This window comes from Falco naumanni, chromosome 3 (genome assembly GCF_017639655.2).
Source record: "Falco naumanni isolate bFalNau1 chromosome 3, bFalNau1.pat, whole genome shotgun sequence".
Classification (NCBI taxonomy): Eukaryota; Metazoa; Chordata; class Aves; order Falconiformes; family Falconidae; genus Falco; species Falco naumanni.
Window position 1 is genome coordinate 47,155,770 of NC_054056.1, and position 14,693 is coordinate 47,170,462.

Below are 14,693 nucleotides of genomic sequence, written 5' to 3' on the forward strand. Positions count from 1 at the left end.
GACACCTCTCCATGTGGCTGATGGGAAGGAGCTGCTACACTGAGTTCTGTGACTATGAAGTGGTTATGCAACTTTAATAGTCAAATATGCACTCAAGGTAAAAATAAACGTGGTCCTAAACATCAACAGAAAATGTGTAAATCATTTAATCTATCTGTCTTTTAATTAAGCACCTATAAATAAGCTGGCTGTTGCAAGGTGTGCTGTAATCAGGTTACCTAAAACCAGCCCTTTCCTAAATTGGCATTTACAATTATGCGAGATAGTTGCAGATTGTTAATTGCTACTGTTTCTTCTATTGTTATTATTGCCATTATTATTATTATTAAAGGAACAGGCAATATGCCCCATTGCAATTTTGTATGCATGCCTGAGAAAAAAAGTAGATGACATAAATCGCATGCATAATCTCAGGAGACAATCATTTTAAATCTTAATTGGCTGCCTTTTAAATATCATTTAAGGTCTCGTTTTCCCTGCCTCTCTCTCTCTAGTTAAGAAGGTGTTGTGTCAAAGTCTATTACCTTGCTGGACGTCTCGCCTCTAAGTTTTTTTAAAAAAATAGAACCATCAGCAGAGGTTTGAGAGGTCGATAAAGCTTTTAGATTTGGAGATGTTTTCAGGGAGCCCATTTCCTGCGGCTAAGAGTTGTTAATGGAGCTTAAGGAATTATCTTATGACTCGGGCTGGGAGAGCCGTATATTTCTTCGCTCCTGTTCCCTTGTCGAGGCTGAATATGCTCCTGTCAAACTCGCTTAATGAAAAGTAACGCGTCGCTGATTACAGTTTTATTTGGGCTCTATGTAAAAAGCACTGTTAATTTAGCATCCCCTCCTTTGTGTGTTTGAATTTGCCATGGCTGAATGATTTAGAGTCTCTCAGTTTCAAGCCGTTTCTCTATGATTCCACACACCCCCCCACCCCCACCCCGCTTCTTTCTGTCTGCCTTTATATTTCTGCTTTGTACAGCCATATGAGCTGCACGGCTTTCCCTTTCAGCCCCGTAGCCTCCTCCAAAGCAGCCGAACCTGATCTTTGTCTTGTGCTGTTGAATCAAATGGCAAAATTAATTTCTCACACTGCTTTGTTCATACTTTAAAAACAAAAACAAGCCACCAACCCTTCTGAAAGACACTGCATTTGACGGCTGATCTAGAGATGAGGTTCGTGTACCAAAGCAAGGAACTATTTTCCCTCCCCCATAATTTATACGGTCTCGTCTTAGGACCGCTAATGTTTTGATGTGAGGGCACACAGACACACGCGTACCCTCACATCTGGTACACGGCCCCGCCCGCCGTCCGGAGAGGTCTGCTGGTCTGTGTAACAGACATAAACTTACTCAACTTGTTTTATAACAATGACACGGAAATGAAGAGATAAAGGTTTGACCCGCTATTTCTTTTGGCTTCTAACATTTCGTCGTGCCTGTGTTTTGCTCACAGTGTTATCGTATCACTTGCATTTTAAGACCGGGTATAATCGGGACGCCGGTCAGTAAGGATTTGTACCTGCGGGCAGTGGGATCCGTCCCACGGCCGCCCGGGACAGCATGCGACAGCCCGGCCTCCGCCGAAGTCAGGGCGCTTCTAAGGCTGGAGGAGGCTTTTGGCAGCTCAGCGGGGGAGCCCTCTCCTTGCACGCACACACACACGGCTCACACACACACACACTCGGCTGTCGCTGTGTTGGGAGCAAGGATGAAGTCCCCTTCTTCCCCAGGGAGCCTCTGTCGCACGGAAACCGAAGCCCACCGGGAGACCCGATGTCACCCATCCCGGTCCCTGCACACGCAGCAAGGCTTGCACACACACAAACCTCCTTGCTTTAAAATCACTCGCGCAGCAGGTAGCGGGTTTTTTCCCCCCATTCCACTTGCCTCCGCCAATGGTCTGAGGGCAGCTTAAACACTCGCCTTTCCTCCCTTCCCTCTTTCTCGCCTCCTTCATCCCCACCTCCTTAGTTTGGCTGAAAATAATTTGCTTTGTCTAAAGGGCTTCAGAGGCAAAGCTCGCCGGCCGCCCCGGCTGCATTAAAATTCCTGCCGGCCCAGGCTTTAGCTGAGATCGCGGCTCCCCGGAGACTCTACTTTCGCTATTACTGTCAAGTACCCTTGACTCTTTATTTTTGCCCTTTTATCTATTACAACTAATTCGAGTTCTTTTGCCCTTTTCAGTTTAAGACGTGGGCTTTCTGTAAAGCCTCCCCCTGCCACCGAGCTCTCCGAGTGCAGAGCCTTTAGAAATTGAGGGGTTTACTGTCAAAATGAAAATTTCACTTCAAATTATCTCGGCTGATGCACGTTTTCCAGGCCAGGGGCTCCTGTCTGAGCCTTTTGACAGCCAGATCAGCAGAGGGGTTCAGTGATCTCGATAATATCATCCAAGAGAGCGAAAGTCAATACAATGACAGGGAATATGACTGGATACAATCCAATTACGGCTGCTCGCAGAGAGGGGAAGGGCTTGATCTGATCTCCGCACCTGGATTCCTTTATTCAGTCCTTGCACTAACAGATCTCGCTAGAAACTTTGCGGGCTGGAGTATATTTTGGCTGGGTACTGTCTCAGTTGCGGTTACTTTCATATATATATATATATATATATATACACACACACACACATATTTTATTCCCTCCCCCCCCCCCCCCAGCATTGTATTCATATTTATTGGGGGCGGGCAGTGCGGGGTCGGGGTGCGGCTGGCGGAGAGCCGCAGGGGCGGGATGGACGAGGCGGCTGGGAGGCAAGACAGGCTCTTCTGCTTGCCCCGTGTCAGCTCGGTCCCTCGGGCGCTTTCGGTTCTGCCCCGCAGCGCCGGGCGCCGCAGCTCAGGGGGTTTAGGCCGGTCTAGGTAAGCTGGGGTCTGTTACTGCATCGTCGTTTCTTTTCCAGCAGTTCTTCCTCTCTCCCGGTCCAAGGATCAGCAAAGTTTGTTCCCGTTCCGCGGAAGGACAGGAAATCTTTTAAACGCCTGTTATCTAAGTGGTAAATGGTCTGCCAGTGCTCCTGCATCACACGTCGAGAGCGCTCTCTCTTTTTGTTCGCTGCACTCTATTTAATGTCAAAACGGTAAAGCATCTGTCCTGAAGTGCTGAAATATTCATGGAGGATCCGCGATTTCTCCATCCTGTCAGAGGAGCTGCAAAGCTGAAACGGTTCTTTAAAAGATCAAATTTTCCATGTGAATCAATTGCTCCGCGCACGGCGGAGGCGACGCTGCGGCCGAGCCCGGCCCTTTGGGGCCGACCCCCGCCCGCCCGCCCGCCCGCCCGCAGCTCGGGGCCGGGGCGGGATGGGGGGGGGGCTCCTCCCGCCCCACCTTGCCTCAGTGGGCAGCCGGCGCCCCCACTGCCGTCCCCCGCCGCCGGGCGCAGCGCTGAACCGCGGAGGTACGGTAAAGCGCGGAGAGCAGCCAAGCATCCCTCCCGCGGATCCATCCTCCCGCGGCAACGCTCCGCTGAGCCTTCTTTCCCGTCTCCCGGCAGCCTGTTGACAGTCCTTGGAGTTACTGGGACCGGGTCCGAGGGCGGGGGTCTGAAATCTAAAAGGTGTTGGTCGCCCAATGCAAAACGCCACCACTTGTGTTACCTCTGAAACAGACAATTTATTGGAGTGAAACATACCTTTTAACATATTTTTGTCAAGATAAATTTGTGCAGTAGGTGTAAACTTAGTAGAAGTGCTGTTTGTGAATTATATGCTAACAAGGAAATCAGGAGGAAAAACTCTCGAGAAGTCTTTATAACTAATATCGGCATGCCTTAAATTAAATCTGAACTAAAATTTCCCGCTTGTAAACTTTCAGATGTAAACTTTTTAAGTATGTCTACGCTATAGTACGTGCTTTTTGGACATGGAATTAAATAACTTTCAAGACATTGATCCCTTAAAGTCGCAGCCAGGAGAAATTTTTCAGAACAGCCATGAGCAAAGTCTGTCCGTTGAACTGAGCAAACTGAACTTTAAATCCTCGTTTCTGTTGTTTTGCTTAAAAAAAAAAAAAAAAAAAAAAAAAAAAAAAAAGTTTTATATTTAAAGTTAAACTCCTGCAAGTCTCTTTTCAGTGTAGCTGACTCTTGAGCGTTAGAACGTCCTTCGCCCCTCGGAGGGCCTGTTAGGAACAAAACATTTTGCTTCCTGATTTGGGAAACGCCAGAAACTCTTTGTTTGAGTCATGGTGGGCCAAGTTTGAGAGCTGCCCCTTGAGCACGTTGGCGCCGTTCCCCACCGCGCGCCCCAAGGCGCCCGTTTCCAGAATGGCTCCTTTGGTGGTAGCCCAGGAAACTGTCGTGTTGCTCAGGGCTTGGTTCAAAGTACTGTGTCTGAACAGGGGGTCGTGAAACACCCCGTCCACCCAGTTCCTGAGGTTGGTGACCGGCGAATCCTGGTGCCTGTCGATGACACTGACCGGGGCGGAGACGGCGGCGGCGGCCGAGCCCCCCTGCCGTTTCAGCATGCAGGAGGGGTACTCGGCCTGGTTGAGGGAGGTGGCGGTGTGCGCCAGGGACCAGATCCTGGGCTTCGCCTCCAGCAGCTGCTGCCCCTGCTGGAAGCACATTTTGGACTCGCAGCCGCGCTGCCGGGCGCCGAGCAGGTCGGGGCCGCACTCCTCCGCCGCCGTCTTCAGGCAGCTCCGCGCCCGCTCCGCCGCCGCCACCTCCTCCTCCTCCTCGGCGGCGGCCGGCGGCGGCGGCATCTTGGCGGGGGGCTCGGCGGCCCGCGGCGGGTGGCTGCCGCCTGGGTGCGGGTGCGGGTGCGGGAGCGGGTGCGGGAAGGGCCGCCTCAGCTCGCACTCCGAGCTCTCCGACTCGGCGGCGTCCAAGTCCTCCAGGTCGCTGAGCTCCAGCTCCTTCTCCTCCTTGCCCGTGGGCTCTGCGGGGTGGGGGCGGGGGAAGGGACAGCAAAAACAAGACACACGGTCACTGGCGGCGCCGCGCTGCCCCTCGGCCGCCCCCACGAGCGAGGCCCGCGGCCGCCCCCACGAGCGAGGCCCGCCCCAGGGCCGAGCTGGCGGCCGAGCCCCCGCGGCCGAACCGCTAAGTGCCTGTTTTTAGCAGGGTACCCTCGGCTTTCCCGCTCTTCATCGCCTCTTCCTGCGAACCCTCCTCCTCCTCCTCTTCCTCGTAGGGCCGCTTCTCGTCCGAGCACTTGTTCCGCGGCGGCCAGGTCATCTTGTTCTCCTTCTTGAGCCGCCGGCGAGCGTTGGCGAACCAGGTGGAGACCTGGGTGAGGGTCATCTTGGTGATGATGGCCAGCATGATCTTCTCGCCCTTGGTGGGGTAGGGGTTCTTGCGGTGCTCCTGCAGCCAGGCCTTCAGCGTGCTGGTTGTCTCCCGAGTGGCGTTTTTCCTCCGCGTCCCACCGTCCATCGTGCCGTACCTGTGGGCACAGGGGAGCACCCGCGGTGTGACACGGCGCCCTCACCCCCCGTGGACCTGCGCGACGCGGGTGCCCAGGGCCCCGGCCCCGGCAAGCCCCGGCCCCGGCTGCTTGCCTACGGCACTCCCCGGGGGGTGGCTGGGCCAGAGAGGGGGCAGGTGGGCGAGGACAGATCAGCTTTAAGAGGGCGACCTGCCTCGAGAATTCTGGCCACGGAAGAAAGCAAGGAAGGGTTCAGCCCGCAGCAGCACCGGGCAATGCAAATCCCCGCTGTGCCGTGGCAATGGCGATGGAATGAGGGAAGAAAGCGCCTGCCTTTATTCGCGGTAAAGTCAATGTCAACATTTCGGGCAGCAGGGAAATCCTAGCAGCTTGTCAACGCACAGAAATCCCACCTTCCTGTTGTCTCATCAGTCCTCCCCAGACAGAATACATCTGGGTGACCCCGGGGTGTAACTGTTAATAGAAATATATTTCCTCTTACTCATTTTATTAGTAATCTGTCCTACCCTTTTGTTTCTGAAACCGCAGAACCCTAACGCCGATGACACTGGGCTGCAACTGAGTATTTAACGCACATCCTCCAGGAAAGGTCACCGGCACCCAACGGGCCTCAGAGCTTCAAACGGTGTGTAAGTGGGTTTACGCTGGTTTAAAACTAATAAACGTAGCAGAGACGCCCAGCGCCCAAGCCTGACTGCTCCGCGCAGGAAAAGATAACTGCCGCCCCCGTGGAGGGGGGCTGCTCCCCCCGCCGCCCGTCCGGGGGCAGAGGACCCCACGTCTGGGTCCCCGCGGGAGAGGGACGTTTCACTGGGGAAGGGGAGGCGGCATCGCTGTGGCCGGGAGGGAGATGCTGGGCTGCGGGGAGGCAGGTCCGCGCCTCGGCCCCGCAGCGCGGCGAGGAGGAAGGGGGGGGGGGGGGGGAGGGGGAATCGCGGGGGAGGGGGGCGCAGCGAGCGGGGCAGGGGGTGTGTGCGCGCTTACCTGTCGTACTGGTACTGGCTGAGGGTGTGATCGTAGGGGTAGTAGGCAGCCGCCGGGGCGATGCCCGCATGCGCAGACCCGCTCCCGTCCTTCGCCTCCAAACTGTTCTGCAAGAGACACCGCGCCGCCGCCCTCAGCCCCCGTCGCGGGGAGAGCTCGGGCCCCAGCCCCGCCGCCCCGTTCCCCGGGGCTGCGGGGGGGACGCGACGGACCTTCCCGGAGACCCCTTGGCCGCGGCGGTCAGCGAGATCAATAGAGACATTAACTCGCGCTGTTACGGTCCAAGAAAGAAAAAATAATAATAATAAAAAAGGCTGGCTGGGAAGAGCGCATCATTTCTTGCGAGCAGGGGTCCGGGGCTGCTCCGAACCACCCGCCTGGCCGGGCCCTCCGCACGCGGCCGCCAGCTCGTCAGCGCGACTTTTAATTGCGTTACCGTGAGAACCGTGCCGGGCTTGAATATTTAATGACCGCGGGGCTGGACGCGCCGCGCTCCCGCGCCTGTCGGCAAAAGCGGGCCGGCGCGGGGGAGCGGCGTGCGGATCGAGGGGGGGACGGCAAAGAAGACGACGAAGCAGTAGCAGCAGCAGTAGCAGCGGCCGTGGCCGTGCCCCCACCGCGGAGGGGCCCCGCCGACCGACCACCGCCCCCGGGGCGCGGGGGGAGCGCTGGACCGGCGGGGCGGCGCGGAGGGCGGGCAGGCGCGTCCCCCGCGGCGGCTTACCAAGGAGTAGAAGGCGGGGGCCTCGGTGCCGTAGGTCACGTAGTTTCCATAGCCCTGGGGCCCGGCGTAGGGGCCGCCGTAGACCCCCAGGGCGGCGGCGGAGTTGAGCTCGTGTCGGGCGGTGGCGAGCAGGCGGCTCTCGTACACCGGGCAATAGACGGGGGTCTGGGCGGAGGCGGCCGCCCCCGTCTCAGCCAGCGTCCGTCCGCTGGACTCGCAGCAGGTCGTCAGGGAGTTGGTGCTCATCAGGAACTGGAGGGAAAGAGAGCGGCGCTGAGGGAGGCGGGGGTGGGCTGGGGGAACTTCCCAAACTGTAACCAAGTTTGGTTTGGGTTTGTTTCTTTTTTTTAAGCAGGTAGCAGCTTTGGGGTGTCGCCTCCCTCCCTCCCCTTCCGTATTTTGCTTCAGTCAGGGTAAAAACGCTCTGGAGGGGCAAGTATTTTAAGTTTTAGAAAAAAACTCAACAACAAACGCCCCGTGACTGTGGACGTTTAATCCTCCGTAATACGTTGCTCCAGCCCTTTACATTGAAAAACCAACTTTTCTGGTGTGTTCTCACAAGACTGGGTTTACACCGGTTTTCTCCTCTTGCAGCACAATGCTTCCCATCTGCGTTTTTAAACCTTTTTTCTAAATCGCTCATGCATATTTATTTTGACTGCAGATTTGTAGCAGCCACGCACGCATCTGTTATTAACCTGCTGGTTTAGAATATCCCATTACGCTTCTACGGTGCGGACCTCAGTACCTTCTTGTTTAATTGGTAAACTATGAATTTAATCGGGAAAGAGAAAAAAGCGCGGGGGAGGGGGGGAAGCAGGGTGGGGGGCTAGGGGATCTCTAGCTCCCTTTCTCACCTCTGTAATCCTCCCCCACGCGTCAGTAACACCCCCAAACACCCTAAATCCCGCGTGTTCCTTCCCATTTTAAAATATGTGCGCGAGATACAACTTGCGCATCTTGGAAGGATGGGGAGCGAGCAGGCGATCTGCCGCTCCCGCATGCTGGAAGGGATCGCCGCCGCTCTTGGCCCTGGACGGAAGTAATCAATAAGGACTGAAATTCAGTCAATTAACCTTGGTAGGCAAAAAGTCTTACCTGGGGTGCAGAGGAGTAAGGGTAGCCAAACTGAGGATATGACATGGTACAGAGGCTCCCAGTTATCTAGAAACAAGGCGAGACGTCTGATCTGCACGCTATTGCAGCCTGGCTCTGCTCTGTTGTACCAATTGATTGGTAACCACAGGTCCCTGGATGCTTATAGGACGAAGCAGAAAACCACATTTAATTTATTTACGTGAAGTCTTAAACTTTTTTTTTTTTTTTTTTTAAACCGAAGCGGAGAGGCGGGGGGGGGGGGGGGGGGGGGGAATGTATGGTGATTTTAGCACCTTCCACTCTACAGCTACGAAACAGAAGTAATTGTTACGTGTAGATTCCAAGGCTGGCAAATATGTAAGCAGAAATACACACTTTGCACCTTTTTGGAAAATATTTTGGAAAAATAAAGGGCAGAGAGGTGGGGTGGGAAGTGATACAAATACATCAGTCCAGAAGCACGTTGTTTTAAAAGAGGCGAGCCTCTGACGTCACGCAAAACCTATTCAAATTAACATGTCTGTAAATTTAACATTTATTTTCGGGAACCTTTCCCCTGGCGTGGAAAACAGACTCTCCAGCATCCCTTTCAGTCTGCCTAACAGGAGCGAAAGTTTGGAAGGCTCTGCGGCAGCAGCTATGCTTGCTTGCAACATTTCTATATATTTCTGTGGGGAAGGGAAGGAAATGAATGGTTTTAATCTGAAGGATCAATGTTGTATCAGCTAAGAATTCCCCCCACCCTCCTTAGTCACTGAAGGGCTAGTAAGCACTTTTAATTAGAAATTAATTAATGAGCAGCTGCTTCTTCCCACCCCACAGTAATAATTAGTCTCAATTACAAACAAGACATATGAAGGGACACACGACTGAGTCTTCATTTAAGATTTAATCAACAGTTAAAATTAGCGCTAACGCTGACAATAAAGCACATGACATGCAATCCTGCTTTTCTTCTCGGCTTTTATTCCAGACGTGTGATTACAGGTAGAAAACCCTATACGAGCATGTTCCAGGGAATGATTGAAAGGACGTGACTTCTCACGTTAAACCGACTTTGATCCCATCGCAAACCTCCGCTGGAAAAGCCAGCCTTTCGCAGGGCGGAGGGCCGTATACAGCCTGCCTGGGCTCCGAGGTGCGCGGTGGGGGTGTGTGTGTAAAAGCGGAGGGGGCTGGGGGCGGGAGGGAATTAAGGAGAGGGGTCCAACTCAAATGCGCCAAGTGCTGCTTCTCACCGAAGAACAAACATCTCTTTCTCGGTGGCTCCCCGAGGCTACGGCGGGATCCCCGAGCTTCGGGCCTGGGAAGGAGTCTCGTCTTCATCACCCCCTTCTCCCCAGCCCACCCCACCGCTGCCATCAGCCTCCCTACCCTCTGCGGGCTGGAAGGCCCCCACACAAGCGGGCAGCATCTCCCTCTGCTTCACCCTCGGAGGGGGCAGCTTCCGTGACACCGGCCGTCGCGGGGAGATTCGGGGGCTGCCGGCCGGTGGGGACGGCTGAAGCCTGAACCCCAGCATCTCCCCCCGCCGGGCAGGTACCGCCGGGCAGCGCGGGCAGGCAGCCGCCGGGCGGGCGGAGGGAGCGGAGGAGCCAGCTCCCAGGCTGGAGCTCGGCTGCCGGTGCAGTTGAATGCTGCTCCGTGGTGTGCAGACTTGCTCAGAGAGATTCCTGGGTTCAGACATGTGAATAGCCCCAGGGTCACACTCTAATTAATGATGATGTTCTCTTCTTCTCCCCAGCTGGAAGACTGCCTCCCAGAAACGAATCTGCCCACACTGACAGCTCGATTGAGGGTGATTGATGACTATCTGGAGACCACAGTACACATAATATAATATCTGCTGCGTAATTGCTTTAATTTACAGATGAAAATACTAGTTCTCGGATTGAGTTAGACTACAACGAGCAGCATTTTATGGCGCTTCAGAGTGTTTGCAAATAAAAGATATCAGATACAGTACATGCAAATTATTCTGACAGCTCAGTATCTGTAGCCGGGAGAAAGGTGTAAGAAAAGGACTCAAATGACATAAATAATCGGGTTTGCAATCTGTATTGATTTTTGGAGGGGAAGAAAGCGCTTTTTTCTTCCTCACCTGAAATGCTAATACCTTCTTCTTTCTGGGAATATTAATAACTTAGTCAATGGGTTTCTTTTGCAGAAACGCACCTTTATTCCTCCTGCTGCCCCGGTGCTGCCAGCATATAATGACACTTTTAGCTACTACTTACGAGCAGCTTCCTTCTACGCGATGTGCTGACGGGCTATCGCATTGTTTAGGAAGAAAAGACACCCAGTGTTTACACAATGGTCTGCACGCAGCCTTCGGTGCTGCTCGCTGTGCCTCCTGCGCTGATTGCGCTGGGGGATGTTTATTTAAGCCCTGGAGTGTAACTCACCGGTGCTAGGGAAGAAAACAGTTGCACTTATCTCAAGAGCGGCTCGGTGTAGAGCACTATAATTAGCTGGGAGAGCTAGAGAACTGCCTGGAGAAGTCCTCTCAGTTTTCCAGGCTACAATCTGGGAGATGTCGTGGTGTTGAGGGTTTGGGGGGTTTTTTGTTTTGTTTTTTCTTTCCCTTTTTTTTATAATACTGTAGATGTCAACTTCGCGGTGGCCCACAGAACACTACAGGTTTTGATATTTAGATGAGTCTATTAAACTTTAAAATACAAGGTGAAATTCAATATTTATAATCCTTGTCTATTTATATATCACAGTTGTCTTTCACTGCACCACGCAGATACACTGGTGCCCATTTTTGCACTGAACTTTCCTGTATTAATCATGATAATTATTTGTCATTTTTCTTTGCAGCCTGCCTGCTCTATTACTTTACACCCGGTCAGCTTTGTGCCAGTTCCAATCTGTATTCCCTAGAAAGCAGTCATTAAAACCAAAACAAAACAAAAAACCAAAACCAAAAAAACAAACCACAACCACCAAACACAAACCACTACCACAAAAAAAAACAAAAACTGTGCAAGTTTAAACACTTAATAACCTTAGACGCTAAAAGCTGACATTACATCTTCCCCCAGCGTTCATGTCTTGTTTCACTTACAATCTACAAATAATGGCCCTTTGTTGATAAGAAACTCAGCACAATTATATTTCATCTTGAATTTTTGGTGCCAGAGCACAAACATGCAATAAGCCCCACAATGATTTAAAATAACCTTTGTGGTTCGTGCACATAAACAACGTAACACTGTTCAAATCCAAGCAAAGACGCTTAATGCTGTGGGCTATATCCTTAAGCATTTAGAAAATGCAAGTCTTTGTTGTGCAATAAAAATTGATCCTTGTCAAAGCCCCTTTCCTGTACAAAGCAGTTAACAGCTTTCGAGAAAGAGAAACACACACTGCTTTCTCCAAAGTTTCAGCAAGTAAACCCATCGCGATCAATACGAAACGCTGGAGAGTTCCCCTCCTGTGAGAGTCAGCCTGCACACCCGGACGAGCAGGTATTTTACAGCCAAAGCCCAACCAGGTCTGTCTCCGAGGGTTACGTGTTTCCTCTCCCGAGAACCTGGAGCCAACGTTCGTACAAGTTTTATCATAAAAGCATGAAACGAGAAGGAAACGCTGTGGTGCTGGAACAGGCCACAGCAGGAAAAACAGAGCAGCTCTTCAGGACTAACGCTTTGATGGACGTCTTCAGGGACATGATCTGGAGGCAGTTAATGCAGCTACACTTTTACTATCTGCATTTTCATCGCCTCCTCTTTTGGAGGGGTTATTGCCACTCCTGGAACTATTTCAGCGACGGAATTTGCTTATGGGCTAAACAGACTTTAGCGAGCTCTTTCAGTCGACTTTGCTTTGTTTCCACGTTACAGACTTAAAGCAACCTTGACACCGCCTGACAAACGCTGTGAAGCTCTACATGTTGCCCATTTGGGATCTGACATGGAACCGAGGGCAGCCTAAAACATTTTCAAGTAGATTACCTCCCATAAAGTCGCTATCGACAGTAAATACGACTGTGTTTTTCTGAGCCCGTCTGAGTTGTAATTGCATCTCCTGCACTCTGAACCGAGGGACAGCGAGCTGATACTGCCGACCTGCACAAGCCCACGCAGTGGCTTGTGATCGGTGGAGCTATGATGACAAACATTAACAGTTGCAAAAGAAGGTGCCGCTAACTAAGTTACTCAGATTACAACTACACGTAAAATCAGTTGTTCAAAGCCATCCGTTTGAATGCTTTCATTTTGTAAGTCGCCAATCCTCTTGGCAAACAATCTAGATTAAAGCAGAAAGGCCTCACATGCTCATTCTGTTCTTTGTATTTATTAACTTTTCACACTTAAGAACTAGAGCCAACACACGAGCTCGCTCTCTCACACAGACACAAAACTTTTCAGCAAGACCTGGGCAGCTGCTCTATGGCTAGATGGACCCTACAAGACGTCCACGTTTACCTGCTAGGTGCAGAGCATCGCAACTACGTTTTCGCTAGCAAAGCAAAGATTGCATAAGGTTTCTCCTTCCAGCTCCTGTACCCCCAGCGCCGCAGACTCGTAGGCATTCAAACGCCACCGCCTTTGAGCTCTCTGGCAGCGGACAGCTTCAACATACTTCCCTGCGAAGATAAAACTTTCCTACTTGCAAGGTCATATTCTATGCCTTTTAAAGTTTGCCTTAAAATCCAGAAAGTTTGACTCAATACCTTACCTTAGCGCTCGTTGAATATCATATCCACACCCCCTTCCCATGAAATAACACACATATGTTAGAATACATTTGCCCTCTGTCCTAGGTAAAGATTGCACAAAGCCAAATGATTCATTACAGTTTCTCTTCCCTCCAGCAGTTCGTTTTCAGCTGCCTTGCTGCTAAAGCAGGCTCCGAAGGGGGAGGGGGGGATAAACCCCACCGCTCCCCCACCCCCCGCTTCCGTGCAGAGAGACAGACACACACACACACACACACAAGCGCATCACCATCAAAACAAGAAGAAAATTTTTACCTGCGATCACGCCAGGCTTCGGCTACAACCTCGTAGTGATGGCTGTGCCATGGCAGGGCTTCTCTCCTCTCGTCTGCGCTGGCTGACTTTGCAGGGAGCTACGGAGAACTAACGCAGACATTTCTCAGTGTGATACCTGAGCGGAGCGGCACAGTGCCTTCGGTCCCCAGGCGCCACAATCACTTCACTAACCCCCTGTACCAGAGTGACGTTTAAGTGAATAGCTCCACTGATCACACTCTTTCCTACTGATTAACACTTTCCAACACGACCAGGCACTCCACTTCCAACTTTTCCCGTTTTAAAACAGAAGCAGCAAGCACCGCTTGCTTCCGCGGGTTATAAACGCCGTCTGGGGCGTGGGGGACACCATAATTAATAGCAGGTTAGTAAAATCAGTGTTGCCACTCCAATTGTTGTCCTTGTTGCCAACAATAATTGCATTGATTCTGGAAGGACACGAATGTCCTCCATTTAACCTAATGATCTGCGGGTTGCACAGCGCTGTAAGGCAGCCGTAGCGTTGATTAACTGCGCGCACCTCCAAACTATCATTTATCTCTGCGAGTCACGACTGAAAGGCGCTAAACTTACAGGCAACTCTCCCTGCCTCTCTCGCCGTCTTTGTTTCCCTCCCGTTTGAGGAGGCGGGCTGGGACGCCAGCGCTAGCCCTACGCGCAGGGGACGGGCACCTGTACCTGTCCACCCATCGGCCTTAGCTCTATTCATAGCCCTGGGGCAGCGCGGCGGAGCCGGGCGCCGCGGACCTACGGGGGCTGCGGGGGCCAGCGCCCCCCGGCCGCGGGGAGGGGGCGGAGGGGGGGGGGCGCGGCGGCGCCCGGCGCCGGGGACCCGCTCCCGGCAGCGCCCCCGGGCCGGCCCCTCCGTCGCCGCCCGCGCTGGGCGCTGCGCCGGGGGCTTCCTCCTGGGCGGGGGCGGCGGAGCGGGGGTCAGGCGCTGGCGGCAGCCGCAGGCAGGTCGGGGCAGGAGCGCTTGCTCCCGCTTGTCCCCCGCGTCCTCCTGCGCCCGCCCTGTCTCAGCCTCAGGCGGCTGCCGCCGCTGCTGGCTCCCGCGGAGAAGTTACTCGGGCCCGGGGCTGGGCGAGCTGGCAGCGAGCCCTCGGTCTTAAATGCCTTTCGTGGTGCGCAGCCCCCCTGCACCCTCCCTCAGCCCCGGGCGCCGGGACCCGCTCCAGGCTCCCGCCCGCAGCCCGGGGCCGCGCAGCGCCCAGGCAGCCCCGCGGGGCCCTGCCCTGCGCCAAGTTTTACGGCACGGCCGGCACTTTCTTTCCTTAATTGTTTGTTCAGCAGGAAAAGGGACAAATCGGGATTGACAGAAGGGGGAGGAGGGATCAATATCATTCCTGTTTAAAGGCGTAAGCTTGGGCAGACGTCTCTATAAGAGAGAGGAGGAGAAAAAGAGAATATTATATCCTCCCTAATTAAGCGAAGACAAAGAGGTGTGGGTAGAAAGGTTCGGGAGAGGTGGGGTGGCAATGGGAATTTTTAATCCGGTGTCTTC

At 53.2% G+C, this 14,693-nt stretch overlaps 1 protein-coding gene across 1 annotated transcript; it reads right to left on the reverse strand.

Moving 5' to 3' along the window:
• Window positions 1–3,586: 3,586 nt before the first annotated feature.
• Window positions 3,587–13,776, reverse strand: IRX4 (iroquois homeobox 4). Its single transcript, XM_040588841.1, has 6 exons — window positions 13,172–13,776; window positions 8,191–8,349; window positions 7,093–7,344; window positions 6,369–6,475; window positions 5,065–5,381; window positions 3,587–4,874 (listed from the first exon to the last, which is right to left on the reverse strand). Exons 2-6 carry the CDS (start codon window positions 8,233–8,235, stop codon window positions 4,117–4,119), a joined length of 1,479 nt encoding a protein of 492 aa, XP_040444775.1. The 5' UTR covers window positions 8,236–8,349; window positions 13,172–13,776; the 3' UTR covers window positions 3,587–4,116.
• Window positions 13,777–14,693: the final 917 nt, after the last annotated feature.